Source organism: Mus caroli, chromosome 10 (assembly GCF_900094665.2).
Source record: "Mus caroli chromosome 10, CAROLI_EIJ_v1.1, whole genome shotgun sequence".
Classification (NCBI taxonomy): Eukaryota; Metazoa; Chordata; class Mammalia; order Rodentia; family Muridae; genus Mus; species Mus caroli.
This window is the reverse complement of record NC_034579.1, coordinates 75,152,797-75,169,254: the sequence shown is the minus strand read 5'-3', so window position 1 is coordinate 75,169,254 and position 16,458 is coordinate 75,152,797. Positions and strand designations below refer to the sequence as shown.

Sequence of the window (16,458 nt, the reverse complement as noted above, 5' to 3'; positions counted from 1 at the left end):
GGATTTCTGAGTTCGAGGCCAGCCTGGTCTACAAAGTGAGTTCCAGGACAGCCAGGGCTATACAGAGAAACCCTGTCTCGAAAAAAAACAAAAAAAACAAAAAAAAAAAAAAAGAAGAAGTACAGCTCAGAGGAGACGGGGCATCCATGGCAGTTAAATGAGCCCACTCAGTGGTATGAGCATTCTTGCAGAAGACCCAGGATCAGTTTCCAATACCCACATGGTGATTTACAACCATCTGCAGCCAGTTCCAGAGAGGGTCTAGCTCTGTAGGCACGATGCACACATAAACATAGAGAAAAAACATACATACACATAAAATAAATAAATTTTTGTTTTTTTGAGACAGGGTTTCTCTGTAGCCCTGGCTGTCCTGGAACTCATTTTGTAGACCAGGCTGACCTCGAACTCAGAAATCTGCCTGCCTCTGCCTCCCAAATGCTGGGATTAAAGGCGTGCGCCACCACCACCCGGCAAATTTTTTTTTAGATTTATTTATTTTAGCTGGCCAGTGGTGGCACACACCTTTAATCCCAGCACTTGGGAGGCAGAGGCAGGCAGATTTCTGAGTTCGAGGTCAGCCTGGTCTACAAAATGAGTTCCAGGACAGCCAGGGCTACAGAGAAACCCTGTCTTGAAAAACCAAATAAATAAATAAATAAATAAATAAATAAATAAATAAATAAATATATAAATAATCGAACAAGAGTACAAAAGGGGCCGGGGCTCGATTGGTGGAGTGCTTGCTTGGCATACAGAGAACCCTTCTTTAATCCTCAGCATCACAGAATAAGGTGTGGTGAGCCGTGCCTGTCACGCCAGCACTTGAGAGATAGAAGCTACAGTGGGGTTAATTACAGAGGGGATTACCAGGGGAGCCTGAACTTCCTGAGACCGGTTCTCAAAAGAAAACATTTTTTATTCTATGTCTTGTGGGTACTAGGGAGCCACAGGGGGGCTTGAGATAAAAGTCAAGCTTGGAAGAGCTCTCTCTCTCTTTTTAATTTAGTTAGAACAAAAGTAAGGATCGAGTGGCTTGCAGAGAATCGACCTGAATGCTAACACACACACACACACACACACACACACACACACACACGAAAGACGACCCGGATGTGCACTGCACAGGACCGACTAGGCTCACACCCCACCGCTACAGGGCCATGTGAGCCCTACATCTGCCAGCTGCCGCTCGAAGGGAACAGGGACACCTGCCCGACCGCATTCTGTTCATCCCTAATCCCTCTGTTCACCAAAATGCAACCGTAAACATGAGTCATAAAATGCACCAGAGCAGAAAGCACATACACCTTTAAGACCACCCTCCCCACGCTGGACGTGGGCGCGGTCCAGTCCTCCCAATGAAACGGAAGCAAGGGGCGGTGCCGTTCTCGCTTAAAAACCCAGAGCGGGGCTAGAAGTGAGCGTGGCCCCAGTGTGAGCTTCGAAAATCTGGGGGTTGGGTGGAGCTTGTGGGTAGTTAGGAAGCCAAGGAGGGCCCCTGAAATGGTACAGGACTCATTTTGTGACACCTGGTTAAAGGAGAAAGCAATTCCAGCAAAATTTTCTCTGACGTCCACCAAGGGGGCTTGGAACGCGCACACCTACACCCTTTCGCATTAGTCTCTAAACCTGATGACCTGAGTTCGATTCCCTGAACCCATGTTGTGGAAATATACAAACTCCTTAGGTTGTCTTTGGACGATCAAAAATTGCGTGTGCCCACCCCCCCCCAGTATATAAATAAAACAGACCACAGAAAAGTGGGCGTAGCCTTGAGCCAACAAATAAAGAAGAAAAAATGCAGCTGGAGGGGCTTCTGTGCCCTAAAGAAGCAAGGCTACGCAGGGCTTGGTTATGTTCATCTTTAGTCTCAGTTCTCCGGAAGCAGGGGCAGGAGGATTTCAGTGAGTTTGAGGCCAGTCTGGTTGGTCTACAAAGCGAGTTCCACAGAGCCAGGGGGGCATGGTGAACCTGTCTCAAAAAACAAAAACAATTTTTAAAAACCCATAACTGTTGCCACTGCAAGCCAATTTGAAAACGAGGAAGGGGGTTCGGCCTGTACTCTACAGAAAAGGTGGGGCCAGTAAGAGAGGGCCAGTAATATGGTTCAGGCACTAGCTGGTTCATCCCTGCGACCTACATAGTGGAAGGAGAAAACCTACTTTCCTAGACTGTTCTGTGACTTTCACACATGTACACACTAAATAAACACAAAAATTTAGCGGTGTCTCTGAAGCAAGAGAAATGAGGCGGCGGGAAGCGCTGCTATTACTTTAAGCAGCAGACTCCTCCTCAGAGTGGGCGTGGTAGCGGCCAGCGCCTTGAAAAATAACCGTGGGGGGGGCGGGATTTGGCAATTGTCCGTTGTGATTGGTCAGATCCTCGGGCGGGGTTCCTGTAGGCGCGTGCGCGTGATGCATCCTCCCGCCTCTCGGACGCCGGGGCGTGGAGGAAGGAGCCAGCACTCGCTTTTACTGGCTCTCGCGCAGGCTCCGCCCTCCAGTCGAGGGCCCTCACGTGACGCGACGGCTGGGGCCTCCCGGCGCGGGGGACGCTAGTGGCCAAGATGGCGGCAGAGCTGGTGGAGGCCAAAGTGAGTGAGCGAGAGTGGCTCCGGCCGGGACAGGCGGGTGGCGGAGTACGGACCGCTCCTCGCAGGGAGCCGGGAGGGCGGGGTGTGGCGGCGCGGGCGGCGAGGGTGCGACTGGGATGCGGGCTGAACCTGCGGGCGGGGGGCGGGGAGACCGGGGGCGGGGTCGCCAGCTCCCTCCTGGGGTGTCCCCGCCGTCTACTGTCACTTCTCTACTGACCCTAGCGGGGGTTCCCACAGTGTGGCTACATAGCTTTCCCGGTGCAGGCACTGTCCTCTCCTTTGAGTTAGCTCTGTTGGTACAGAACTGGGGATCTTTCTGTGGTCTCGCGGAAGCCGAAGGAATGCAAAGTGACTTCGCCATCAGGTTTCCAAGGCAACGAGTAGGACTCAGGTCCAGGTGCCCCCCTCTTTCCTCCCCCACAGGCCTGCATGGGGAAGGTCTACAGGGATTGCCACAAGTCCTCTGATTCTCGGGGCTCTGACTGACACCTTCTGACTCCAGACTCACCCGAACTATAAGTGCCCAAGTTCATTTTAGAGACACAGCCCTTGAGTCCCGCTCCCCACTTGTCAGCTCTGGGGTACCTCTTCACTTCAGCCTCCAGTGATCCTGTCTCACTCTCTAACCCATCTCTAACCTCTACATCCTGGGGAATCGCCTTGTAGGGTTTCACTGCTGCCTGGCATAGCCCACTGGACCCACCACCTCCTTGTTATGTGTTCCTCAGATTGATCCTCACAGGACACCTTGACTGAGTCTAGGGGAGCATGGTTTCGGCTTGTTCCCCCATTTCTGCATTAAGGTACCAGGGCTCTGACCTGACTTGAATCCCCATTAAACCCTCTTGAAGTACAGCTTGGCTTAGCCTCCATCCAGTTCTTCTCTGTCTCCCTGCCAAGGCTCCAGCACACTTGTCCCTCCAGAGTTACTGGAGTCCCTCAGTCCCCCTCAAGCATCTTCCCACCCATTAGATCCTGACTTGCCCCCCTTTTTTCTGCCTCTCTTGTTACATGGTCCTTCCCTCCCCACTGGGACCCTTAGGGTTATTCTAGAGGACCTGATTATTCAAAGGTTGTAGTCCTCACCAGGCATGGTGGCACACCTTTAATCCCAGGACTCAGGAGACAGAGGGAGGCAGATCTCTGTGAGTTTAAAGCCAATATGGTCTACAAAGTGAGTTCCTGGACAGCCAGGGCTCCATAGAGAAACCCTGTTTCAAAAAAATCATTTTTTTAAAAAAAGTGCAGCCGGGCGTGGTGGTGCACGCCTTTAAAAAAAAAAAGTGTACCCATCTTTCTCTCCATTTACTCACCCCAAATCTACACCATTTACATAGTGGTTTTCTTTTGGGAAACAGAACTTTGAGATAGAGATATGTAAACTATAATCTGGAACGCAGGGTGGGGGGTTGTTTTTTTTTATTTGGTTTTTTGAGAAAGAGTCTCTCTGTATAGCCTTGGCTGTCCTGGAACTCACTCTGTAGACCAGGCTGGCCTCAAATTCAGAAAATTGCCTGCCTCTGCCTCCCAAGTGCTGGGATTAAAGGTGTGCGCCACCACACCCGGCTGGAACACAGTTTTACTCCTTGAAGTCCCCCTTGTACCATCCTAGAACATCGGGGTGAGACTAAAGACTCTGTACCTTCATCCTCCCTCAGTGAGAAGGGCTGCAATTGCTTCTTTGCAGTCTAGATTCTTTAAATAAAAGCTGATGATCTCTACTTGACTCTCTGCCAGCTAGACCTCCACCTCCACCTTAGTTAGGTGAACTTGACTCTTCTTTGAAACTCTGAAATGGTCCAGAGGACTCCTGTCTTGGCCCCTCACAGTGTTTTAAGAATGATAGCAATACCTCCACTTTTCTGGTAGCTTTCCTCCAATCTGTCACAACAGGCCAGAGATTCTGTCTTTTGAGGCAAACTGGGGCTTCCAGGAAGCGATTTCGGTGTTTGTGGATGAATGGACCATGCTCCGTCATCCTGTGGGTGAATGGTCCCTGCAGCAGGCTTGGGGCCAAGCCTTCATCCTTTGCCCCTGTATTGGGCATCTCAGCTTTCTAAAGAGCCTAGGCTAGAGTCACAGCTAAGTACAGACACTTCTCTGTCTGTGTTTGGGCTGTCACTCTACATCACACCCCAAGCTGAATCTCCAGAAGTCATGGTGCTGATGCTGTTTATAAACTCGGCCCTGGTAGTCTGTGCCAGGGCGGGAAATACACTCCGGGTGATGGATGGAGGCTTCTTCCTGTGCGCCTGTCCCCATGCCCTGCTGTTCTCCAGCAGGCTGCTCAGGCCATAGCAGCTGCTGAGAAACCTGACCCAGACCATATGGCACCAACCTGGCTGCTCAGATGCTTGCCATCAGTCCTGGGTGACGGAACTCCGTGATAGCCATTGGAACTGCAAAGCTCTCTGGCTTTAGCTGGACCTTCGAGGGCACCTACCTCACTGTACCTCTCTCCTGAGTTGTGAGGGTTTGAGTATAAATGTGCTGTGTGCTGTTTGTCCCTGCATGCGGTAGGAAGTGAAGGCCACATTGGGAGTGCCCAAGGGCCGCATACCCTAGAGTCCCTGAAGAGTTGGGGCTTCCCTACAATCCTCCAGAGATCTGGGAAGCCTGGTAGCCACCAGGCCAAACTTGAGCCCACCCTGTCATACTGGGAGTACTTAAGTCATGCTGAAGTAGCTGGCATCCCAAGTCTCAGGTGTTTTTTGGAGCTCCCTAGTAGGGACTCAGCAGGTGGACTTCCAGTGGGATGATGACCCCTGGGCTGGTCAGGTGGGCTTTCTGTATCTCACAGGCTTCTTTGGGGTTCATGGATCACCTGACTGTGTCTCATGCCACTTGGGATACGTGTCCCAGCCCTGAGGAAGTCCCTTTCTACTTTTCATTCAGTGGAGGCCAGCATCAGGACTTAACACAAGAGGCCCCAGGCCCAACTGGCCTATGTCTCAGGGATGCTTGGTCCTTCCATCTGTGGGGACGTGCCATGCCCAGGTATCAGCTGTCATGAGTGCAAGCAGCCTGCCTGAGGGCCTGGGTTGTGCTATGGAGTCCCCTTGTGCTCTGGTTGGTTTCTTTTTGCCTGAAGTACCCCATAGGTTCATTCCTAGGCCTTCCCATCTATGTCACTGTGTCATTAGCTTGGTCACTGCTCTGTTTGGTTTCAGAGACTAGCTGTTCTCATGTGGGCCCATTCTGTTCCTGGGTACCCTGGTGGATGGCGGAAAACCAAGGGCAGGGTCCAGGATGCCTTACTGGAAGACCTGTCTCAGACCATAGTGCCCAGGGGCCTGAGACTAGCAGGCCATACCTACTCTGGGACAGCACTCATAGGAAGCAGGATTTTGGTGGCTGCTGCAGGGAGCTGAGGGTAAGGGGACACACAGGTTAGAGGATCACACCCCTGAGAGCCACTGTGGTTCCCCTTTGCAGAACATGGTGATGAGCTTCCGAGTATCAGACCTGCAGATGCTGCTGGGCTTTGTAGGCCGGAGCAAGAGTGGGCTGAAGCACGAATTGGTGACCAGGGCCTTGCAGCTGGTGCAGTTCGACTGTAGCCCAGAGCTTTTCAAGAAGATCAAAGAGCTGTATGAGACTCGCTATGCCAAGAAGAGTGTAGAGCCCGGCCCACAGGCACCACGGCCCCTGGATCCCCTGGCACTACACTCCATGGCCAGGACTCCCCTGTCAGGGCCCACCGTGGACTACCCCGTGCTGTACGGGAAGTACTTGAATGGACTGGGGCGCCTGCCCACCAAGACCCTTAAGCCGGAGGTACGCCTGGTTAAGCTCCCCTTCTTCAACATGCTGGACGAATTGCTGAAGCCCACTGAACTGGGTGAGTGGTGGGTATCGCCCAGCAGATCCCCAAAGCAGGCTCAGCACTGGGCCCCATGACCAGCCACCCCAAACCTAACAGCTTCAAACACGTGACATGGGTGGCAGGGCAGCACATACTGGCCTTTTCATCATTTAGTGGCTAAGGCAGGAGGAAGGTGAGTTTTGGGCTAGGCTGGGCTACAGGCTAAGACTCTGCTGAGGGTGTGGCTGAGGGTGTAGGTTGAACAGTGAGCTGAGCATTCATTAGCATGCTTGACCTCTCATCCCCCACATAGTCAGCTGAGGCAAGGGATTGCCATGATTTTGAGTCTAGCCTGGGCAAATAGATCCTGAATTTTTTTGTTTTTGTTTTTTTTCTTGGTTTTTTCAAGACAGGCTTTTTCTCTGTATATCTCTGGAACTCACTCTGTAGACCATGCTGCCTTCGAACTCAGAAATCCGCCTGCCTCTGCCTCCCAAGTGCTGGCATTAAAGGCTTGTGCCACCACTGCCCAGCCAGACCCTAATTTTTTTTTTTTTTTTCCAGAGCTGAGGACCGAACCCAGGGCCTTGCGCTTGCTAGGCAAGCGCTCTACCACTGAGCTAAATCCCCAACCCCCAGACCCTGATTTTTAAAAGAAAAAAAAAAGCTAGGCATAGTGGCTCATTTCAGTTATCCCATTATTTGGAAGGGAGTTCAAGGTTTTCCCCAGTTATACAATGAGTTCGAGGCCAACCTGAGCTAAAAAAAAAAAAAAAAAAGAAAAGAAAGAAAGAAAAATAGATGTAAGTTCCAAATCATCGGGAAGCGTAGACTGGTCCGACCCCATCCTCTCTGTTGAGGCACAGAGAGCCTCCAAGCCCTCTGCAGTGCCTGACCTTCCACGTGCAGCATGGACTGGGGTTGTGGCCACAGATGCTGCCCTGAGCTGTGCACCTGGCAGGTCCTAATGGGCCACATCTAGGACCTGGGGCTCTCTCAGGTTCTCCAGACACCCTAGTCCCTTATTCTCCCTCCTGTCTGTCTCTGTGTAAAGCCTAAAGGTTGGGCCCCAGTACTCGAGATGAGCAGTTCCTCTGTCAACCCCACATGGTACTCAGGGGCCTCCCCACTTCCATTCCACCCTGACTATCTTCCCTGGGTAGCACTCTACTACTGTAGCAAGGCTATGTCCCTCTTGTCCTGGGACTTGGGGCACTATGTTTAAATTGGGGCTGCTGGGGGTGCCTGAGGAAGGGTAGCAGACAGTAGTGGTTGTGCCCTATGGTATGGACTTTTTCCTGTGATCAGAGGCCCCGCCCCTCACTGAGGCTCCGCCCATGACCTATAGTCCCACCCCTTTTGAAAACCTTTGGTGCTGATGGGGGCTGGAGGCAGAGCCCCCTAGCCTGCCTACTCTGCCCTTCCGGTCATGCTCTGAGTGCCACAAGCTGCCTCCCTGAAGGTCTCCACAGCCCTTGGGAGCCTTGAGGTCAAGTTGACTGGGTGTCATCTTGAGAAAGACATCAGGAGGTTGGCCCCCTGGCCTCCCAGCCTGCATGACAGGCTTCCTTCCTGCAGAGCAAGCCAGCCGTCACTCTGCCCCACAATGCATCACTGTGCCCTACTCCCCAGGGACCTCGGTCACCTGATCTCCGGGAGAGCATGCTCCCCTGTCTACCAGCTGCTTGAACAAAGAGGTCTAGCCTGACGGTCTGTCTCCTCACCAGGCCACCCCCTTCCCTGGGTCCCCACACCTCGAGGGACTGCTGGATAAGCGTGCTGATCCTGGATCTAAGGCCATGATCTCTCAAGCTCAAAACCCAGAATTTCACAAGCTCCCCGGCATGAGCCCTGTGATGCCAGTTCACAGTGGCCAGCCTCTTCCTAGGCCAGAATGAGCCCCATGATACTATAGGATTCTCTGGAAGAGCATACTGCTTAGTCTGCACCAGGCAGAACCCATAAATCACCTGAGCACCAGGGGGTGGGGGGAGGAAAGGGGAAGGGGACACCAGCTGCAGTCCAGAATGTACTGACAGACCCTCTAAGAGGGCTGGTAACAGAAAGAGCAAGATACTCACCCAAGGACACACAGCCTCCTGAGCTTGTAGTCCCTCCCAGGCTGACCTCCTTTCCCACCAGGCTGTGCCCTGTACCCATGTCTGACTGGGAGTCCATGTTGGTTTCTCCTTTACTTCCAGACAAGGCAGGCCCAAGTAGGTAACAGTTGCTGACCACAGCAGAACTGACCTAGGACTCGAGATCTAAGGGCCAGGCAGAAGTGAGGATGGTTTAGGAACCAGTGGAGAAGGAGATGTCAGCTGCCATGGGGCTGGTGACTCCTACCCGAGGGCTGTGTGTCCTTTGAACAGCTGGAGGGCTTCCTGGGAGAGGAGGCTTCATTGGGGCTCCTGTAGGTCATGTAGATGGAATGAAGCTGTTGTGGGAGTAAGGAGTGATGGGGGGCCTGGATCTGAGGACAGGGCCAGGTTTGGGCTGGGGGACCTGTGACCCTAGGGGCCATGGGATGTCAGCCTCTTTAGCCACTGCTACCTCCTCTTGCTGCCCATGTGTCTTATGTGTCTTAGCTCCCCGGCTGCTGGGGAAGCCTGCTATGTTACTTGTTTCGCTGATGCTGTTTTTGAGGCAGGGCTCACAGTGTAGCCCAAGGTGGTCCGGAACTTGTAATCCTCTCGCTTCCACTCCTACAGTGCTAGGATCAGAGGGCCACCCTGTGGCATTCTCAGAGGACACTGGGAAAGCCAGCCTGGTTCCTTTTGCAGGACCTTTGCATAGGCTACACCTCAGCCTCCCACACTGACTCATTACCCACCCCAGGCCTTTGGTCCCTGTTTGTCTTTAAGGGTACACCCCAGTTACCCATATGATGTCTGCACCATAGCTGGCTTTCGACACTACCTTTGTCCGGTGCTCTTTCTTTGGGGTGTTGTTTTTTGTGGGGTTTTGTTTTTGTTTTTGTTTTTGGTTTTTTTGGTTTTTCGAGACAGGGTTCTCTGTGTAGCCCTGGCTGTCCTGGCACTCACTCTGTAGACCAGGCTGGCCTTGAACTCAGAAATCCTGCCTCTGCCTCCCGAGTGCTGGGATTAAAGGCGTGCGCCACCACGCCCGGCTTTTTGTGGTATTTTGAGGCATTGTTTCAGGTAGCCCAGGCTGGCCCAACTTGTTCTATAACCAAAAATGATCCTGACCCCCAGGACCTTTCTCTCCCTCCCCCTGCTGGGCTGGTAGGCAGGCACTCCATCTGCCATCCCCCTTGCTGTCTGTCTCATACCCAGACTGGGCTTGACTGGTTTAGGCCACGGATTTGGGGCAGCCCTTGCACTGGTCTTGCCTACCCCAGTGGCACAGGCTGTGGTCCTCTGCCCAGCTGCATCCCCACCTAGCTGTGAGTCCCACAGTGGAACTGACTGCTGCTCTTTCTCTCAGTGTTCCCCATGCCACACACACCCCCCCCCCCCCGACTCAGGACCTTTGTGGTAGGCTAGGGTGCCTGTTTGGAACTGGACCTGGTAGTAGCTGGGTGACACAAGCCCATCATGTCACTGCAATGGCTTGTCTGAAGCAGATTGGGGCCCCCACTGTTTGCCTTGGCATTCCTAGTACACCCAGCTAAGCCTGCATTAAACACCCATCACCTTAGCTAGGTGGCGGTGGCATGCTTTTAGTCAAGTACTCCAGAGGCAGCCATATCTCTGAGTGGGAGGCCAGCCTGGTCTACAGAGTGAGTTCCAGGACAGCCAGGGCTACAGAGTGAGGCCATCTGGTGAGGAGGGCACCTATCACCTGTAGCCCCTGGCTAGGCTGCCTGAGCCTGAGGTGACAATAGTGTCATTGTGTCATGGTACGCAGGGATACCCAGAGGTGGTCCTGGGTGTTCCTGCATCTATCTCCACCTCCACCCTGGAGTGCATAAGACTAAGAGGGACCACATGACTGTGAAGATCCCGGGCAGCACCTTCCGTGGCCCTGAGTGTCCTGTCCAGTCTCCTACCTGCCCTGTTGGACCTTGGTGGTTGCCCCGCCTCAGGCAGAGGCAGTCTGCAGCTTCCCCCACAGTGTCTGTGCTTGCCCTGTCTATGTGTAGGTCCATGGGGTGGGCCTCCAGCTATGGCCCTCGCTGCAGAGGCCCAGAGAGAAACTGAGAGTGGTTGACGGAGGGAGGCAGGCAGAGCAGGGTTGCTGTGTGTATAACCTAGGCTGCCCTTGAACTCTACCTCATCCACCTCACTCCCAAACAGCCTACAGTGTACAGTTTTGTTTTTTTTGAGACAGGGTTTCTCTGTGTAGCAATGGCTGTCCTGGACTGGCTCTATAGACCAGGTTGCCCTGGAACTCACAGAGGTCCGCTGCCTCTTCCTCCTATGTGATGGAATTATAGTGTGGGCCACCACGCCTGGCCCTCAGACACTGTTGTATAGGATAGACATGAGTATCAACAACATACTGGAGGAGGGATGGTGACAGGACCTGCAGAGCTGTTCTCTTATGTCCAGGAGGAGGGTTGCAGGTTCAGGGTCAGCCTGGGCTATAAAGTGAGAGCCACAGTGAGTGCAAAGGCCATAAGGCTGGGAAGGCTGGGTAGGTGTGATGAGGCTGCTGAGGAAAAGTTCATTTCATGGCTGGTGCTGCCGTAGAGGCTCCACCCTCACAAGGGTGGGGAAGGGCTGCTCCAAGGGACTAATAGCCATGACAGAGGCACTGGCTTGGGGAACACCCTGTGGCCCTCTCCAGCAGCATAGGGTAGGACAAGCCTCAGCTGGTTGCTGGGGTATGTGACCCTAGACAGCAGTGTGCTCATTGGGCAGCCTGGGTCTTGCCTAATGCCCACCCCTCACAGAATAGAAACCTCCCCTCCCCACTTCCCACCCCCAGGGAGGGTGGATGGGCCTCTACCTTCTACCCAGCCACTGTCAGCTCATGGCTGCCATGGCCCTGCTGGGCTCACCCCACCTCCTTCAGGGTGCCTGCTCCTGGTAGGCATATCTGAGTGTGCCCAGGTGGCCCTGAGCTCCAGCTCTGCCCTCGAGTCCTGCAGCATTGCTGCATGCAGCCTACTCTCACCCAGGGACCCATGGGCTCTTTGTATACATGATGCTGGGCTGGCTGCAGGGGTGATAACTCCTCACCCCAGCCACTCCACTCCCCTAGTTCAAAGTCTGCCTATACTCCTTGTGTGGCACAGGCACCACAGCCTGCGGGCGGGTCAGAAGGTTCCAGGCCAGTCGCACCTAGCCTCAGCTGCTATTGTGAACGGGGTCTTGTGGCTGGACAGATAGTGTTCCCTGACAGGGATGGTGGTTGGTTTTGCAGAGCTGGGTGGAGCTATCAGCCTGTTCCCCACTGCTGTGTCCTCAGGCTGCAGACTCACCCAGGAGTCCAGGCTGGTTTTTGAACCCAAGATCCTTCTGCTTGAGCCTCCTGCACACTGGGGTGGCAGGTGCCTGCACTGCTGCCGCCACCTCCTCCCCTCAGAGGCCTGCTGGAGCCGCATCGCGAGACATTGCTGTTACACATGCACACGACATAAGAGCCCTCCCTGGGCTCCTGCATAGTAGGCCAGCATTCTGTTTTGGAGCCTGGCTGGCTGGCAGAGACTGGACCTGGGTGCAGATGAGATGGTGGCCTGTAGATACACATGGCTACCCCTCTACCTTTGGAATACCTGGCTCCAGAGGGACCCAGAATGGGCGAGGCCAGTACATGTCACTGAAATCTCAGGTGAAGAGGGTTGGCCTCTGTTCAGCCAGGCTACCTGACCCATGTATGTTCAGTCCCACAGAGCGCAGAGAAGCTGCAAGAGAGCCCGTGCATCTTCGCGCTAACACCTCGGCAGGTGGAGATGATCCGCAACTCCAGGTGGGGCCCAGCAGGCTCAGGAGCTCCCCAGGCACACACGTCATCAGATGGAACCCAGGGTCCCTTGGGTTGGGTGGATGTGGGTGAACCTTCTGTGATCCTGAGCTGTCCCTGCCCCATTTGTCAAGGCAGAGGACAGGCTAGGGTGGTTGGGTTCTGTGACCACTTAGCTGGTGACCGTGAGAAGGGCCCCTGGGTGGTCTGTGCTGTGACTGACTCCTGCTCTTGCCCTGCCCACAGGGAGCTGCAGCCTGGAGTGAAAGCTGTGCAGGTGGTGCTGAGGTAAGAGCAGCCCTGGCCCCCCGCCTGCCCCTGCTCTCATTGCCCAGGCTTCCCCAATACTCCTGAGTCCTGGGTCCCCATAGCCCTCCTGTGCCTTCACAGCTCATGACCTGTTGTCTCCCCAGGATCTGTTATTCTGATACCAGCTGTCCACAGGAGGACCAATACCCGCCCAACATTGCTGTGAAGGTCAACCACAGCTACTGCTCAGTGCCGGTGAGCGAGGCAGCCTGGGGGCGGGGGCCTAGACACAAGGTAGGAGTGGGCCTGCGGGGCTGAGCACAGCTCTGTCCACAGGGCTACTATCCCTCCAACAAGCCTGGTGTGGAACCTAAGAGGCCCTGCCGCCCCATCAACCTGACCCACCTCATGTATCTCTCCTCGGCCACCAACCGCATCACCGTCACCTGGGGCAACTATGGCAAGGTGAGCACCTGCCCCAGCACCCAGCTGCCTTCCGTTCACCCCATCCACCCTGTGCCCAGCACCACATCACCCCGGACTGACACCCTGACACAGGCTCTCTGTCCACAGAGCTACTCTGTGGCTTTGTACCTGGTGCGACAGCTGACCTCCTCAGACCTGCTACAGAGGTTGAAGACAATTGGGGTGAAGCATCCTGAGCTGTGCAAGGCTCTGGGTGAGTGAGTGGCAGGCTGCAGGGCCTCACCGGGATCTCTTGCAAAGGTGTGCAGCCACAGATGTGGGGTCAAGGTCTGGCCCTGGTTTGTGACAGGCCAGGGACTGAGGGCGGGTGAGATATGGGGAGCAAGATGGCATGTGAGACTCCAGGCCAGGTGTCCTGTTCCTATGATGGGAAATTTCTTTTGAGACACGAATTCTCTGTATAGCCCTGGCTGTCCTGGAACTCACTCCGTAGACCAGGCTGGCCTCAAACTCAGAGATCTACCTATCTCTGCCTCCCAAGTGCTGGGATTAAGGATTGTGTCACCAGCACCCAACTTGTGATGGGTGTTTTTAAGTCGAGATGGTGTAGTTCTGGAAGAGATGGCCCCTGAAGCGGGCCTAAGCCCACAGTGCCCACCCAGCCTTTTCTAGTGGGGGCCCTCACTGGCTCTGGACCGCCCCAGTGGTCATTTCTTTGCAGGACAGGCCTCAGCTGCCCTGGAGGTGTTCAGGCCTGTTGTCCCTCCCAGCTGGGCTTGGCCTGGCCAGTTTCTAGCCTGTTCTGAGGAGGTGCTATCATGATCCCCCAGCTGGGCAGAGGTGGCCCAGGCCTGCTGGATTGTCCTACTTGGGCATGCTTTGCAGGCCAAGGCCACCAGCTCTATGGTTTGTTAACCAGGGTTGGAACAGCAAAACCCAGGTGCACCTTGTGTGTGTCTGGTCAGTGTCCCACAAGTCACAAGGCTTGGAAGAAAGCTTTTGCTGCCCTGAAGCTACAGATTCTGTGGCATCTCCATGGTGTTCTCAGCTGACCCCTTAAGGCTGTGTGTGACATTGCCACAGCACATCTGTATGGCTTTTGAGAAGCTGTGCCCCTGGATCTTTCCAGAAATGCCATGCAACCTAGCAAACCCTCAGCAGGTTTGGGAGCCCCAAGGGCCCCTCTGTGCTGTGTGCATCAGGATTTGTGGGTTCAGGCTGGTTGGAAGTGATTTTCCAAGATGGCAATTAGGAGCTAGAGGCCAGCCTGACCTACATGAGACCTTCAGCTGTGGAGACAAGAGCCTGCTCTCTGACAGTCCCATCCCCTCTGTCACCTCACACAGTCAAGGAGAAGCTTCGCCTAGACCCCGACAGCGAGATCGCCACTACCGGAGTGCGAGTGTCCCTCATCTGCCCAGTGAGTCCCATCTGTCCCTAGCCATGTGGGTAGTCATTGTGGGACAGCAGTGTCCTCACACCCCCTCTGTCTACTTTCAAGCTGGTGAAGATGCGCCTCTCGGTGCCCTGCCGTGCAGAGACCTGTGCACACCTGCAGTGCTTTGATGCTGTGTTCTACCTGCAAATGAATGAGAAGAAGCCCACCTGGATGTGCCCTGTGTGTGACAAGCCTGCAGCCTATGACCAGCTCATCATAGATGGGTGAGTGGGACCTGGCCTGGGCTGACACTCCTGTGTTTGGGGTGTGTTGTGGGGACACAGCCAAGCTCTGCACTGAGACACAGCCTGACTCCCCATTCTAAGCACGCAGTCTGTGGCCTCTGTTGCAAGATTACTGGGGCCTTTGCTATGCAGAGGGTCATTATGTCGTAGCCTCAGGCTGCTTGGAGTCCCCCCCCCCCCCCGTGCATGTGACCTTGAGCTCTCAGTCTTTGCAAGTGGCCACCTGCAGTTGTGACTTCTGTGTGGGGAGGGAGAGGACAGGCAGGAACCTGTCTCATAGCACAGAGGGAGGGTGTTGCTCTTTCCCTTGGGATGTCTCAGCTCTCCACTCCAAACACTGAGCCTGCTGTCTGTTGTACCTGAGGCTCCTCCTGCCAGGTGCCTGCCACAGTTCTGTGTCCCCAGAGCCAGCACAAGGAGCTGAGGCTCTCAGAACCACTTGCCTGGGGCCCCAGGCACCTCCTTGGACTCAGAGGAGGGACTTGAGGGTGTCCCCACCAGCCCCTGCCATTCAAGCCTAGCCCACTCCCAGAAGGTCCCAACCTTTGATCTGCCCTGGAAGCTGCCACCAGCCCAGCTCCCCAGCCCGCAGATGGCCACTTCCCTGGCCAGCTCCAGCCTTGGGTGGAGTGAGGACACCCCTGGGACTGGGCATGTGGGCTGGACTCAATTGTCCTCTGTTCCCAGCCCAGCTGCGGTTCTTCCGCTGTAAGCTCTCCCTCCCCCTAAGCTCCAGGCAGTCCGTAGCTTGGGCCGGCTGGCAAGCTCAGTAGGTGCCTTTGCCCACCCCAGTGTAGTCAGGGGCCTCTTGGAGGAAAGTTGGTGGCCGACATCCCAGCTGTGGGAACTTCCTCATGCTGTGGGAAGTTAGAGCTCTTCAGCCCACAGGGCCTCAGAGAATGGATAGGAGTGAATTCTCCAGGCACACAGGGATGCCAGGCATAGTGCACCTTGTGCCTGGGCCCAAACCTGTGTACTCTGGTGCCCACAGGCTGCTGTCGAAGATCCTGAGTGAGTGTGAGGGCGCGGATGAGATTGAGTTCCTGGCGGAAGGCTCTTGGCGCCCAATCCGTGCAGAGAAGGAGCCAAGCTGCAGCCCACAGGGCCCCATCCTGGTGCTAGGTGAGTCCTGCACACTGCACCCGCCACACTGCGCCAGCCAGGCCCGGTGGCTGAGCAATGTTGCCCTGTCCCCACAGGCACCTCGGACGCCAATGGACTCGCACCAGCCTCCAGCACCCCCGGTATAGGCAGTGGCCTGAGCGGCCCAGGCGGCGCTGGCAGCGGTGCGGGAGCAGCTGGCAGCCTGGAGAATGGCAAGGCGGGAGCCGACGTGGTGGACCTCACACTGGACAGCTCGTCGTCCTCGGAAGATGAAGATGAGGACGAGGACGACGATGAGGACGAGGACGAGGGCCCCCGGCCGAAGCGCCGCTGCCCTTTCCAGAAAGGCTTGGTGCCAGCGTGCTGACTCCGCTGTGGGGCGCTGGAGGGCGGGAGCCGCACCCGTCCATCATTCCCTCGCCCACCCCTCCCCGGCTCCCGGCTCCTGTACCTCTGGACTCTCCTCTTGGGGGGATTAAAAAAAGTAAAATGAAAAAAAAAAAAAAGTACAAAAACAAGAGAAAATAAACACTTAAACAGGCCGGCAGCCTGCACGCCACCTCCCGGAGCAGCCCGCAGGGCGCCGGGACCTCGGACACTGGACAGCGGCCGGCAGCTGTCCCCGCTTCCCTGCGTTGAAGCCGAGCCCTGACCCCGGAGCGCTGGCCCAGTCGCGAGCAGTATAGTTGAGAAGCCATGGTGGGGCGGCGGGCCGGGGACAGCG

General features: G+C 55.3%; 1 protein-coding gene across 1 annotated transcript; it reads left to right on the top strand.

Moving 5' to 3' along the window:
• The first annotated feature begins 2,357 nt into the window (after window positions 1-2,357).
• Pias4 (protein inhibitor of activated STAT 4) lies at window positions 2,358-16,227 on the top strand. The gene is made up of 11 exons (XM_021174997.1): window positions 2,358-2,596; window positions 6,032-6,437; window positions 12,194-12,278; window positions 12,519-12,560; window positions 12,686-12,776; window positions 12,858-12,986; window positions 13,095-13,200; window positions 14,294-14,367; window positions 14,449-14,609; window positions 15,622-15,752; window positions 15,830-16,227. The coding sequence occupies exons 1-11, from the start codon at window positions 2,570-2,572 to the stop codon at window positions 16,099-16,101; spliced, it is 1,524 nt and encodes a 507-aa protein (XP_021030656.1). The 5' UTR covers window positions 2,358-2,569; the 3' UTR covers window positions 16,102-16,227.
• The last annotated feature ends 231 nt before the right edge of the window (window positions 16,228-16,458 follow it).

Coding starts and splice junctions, on each gene's coding strand:
- Pias4 (XM_021174997.1), top strand. CDS start 2,570: ATGGCGGCAGAGCTGGTGGAGGCCAAA. Junction 2,597..6,031: donor CAGAGCTGGTGGAGGCCAAA/GTGAGTGAGCGA, acceptor TCCCCTTTGCAG/AACATGGTGATGAGCTTCCG. Junction 12,777..12,857: donor ACAGCTACTGCTCAGTGCCG/GTGAGCGAGGCA, acceptor CTCTGTCCACAG/GGCTACTATCCCTCCAACAA.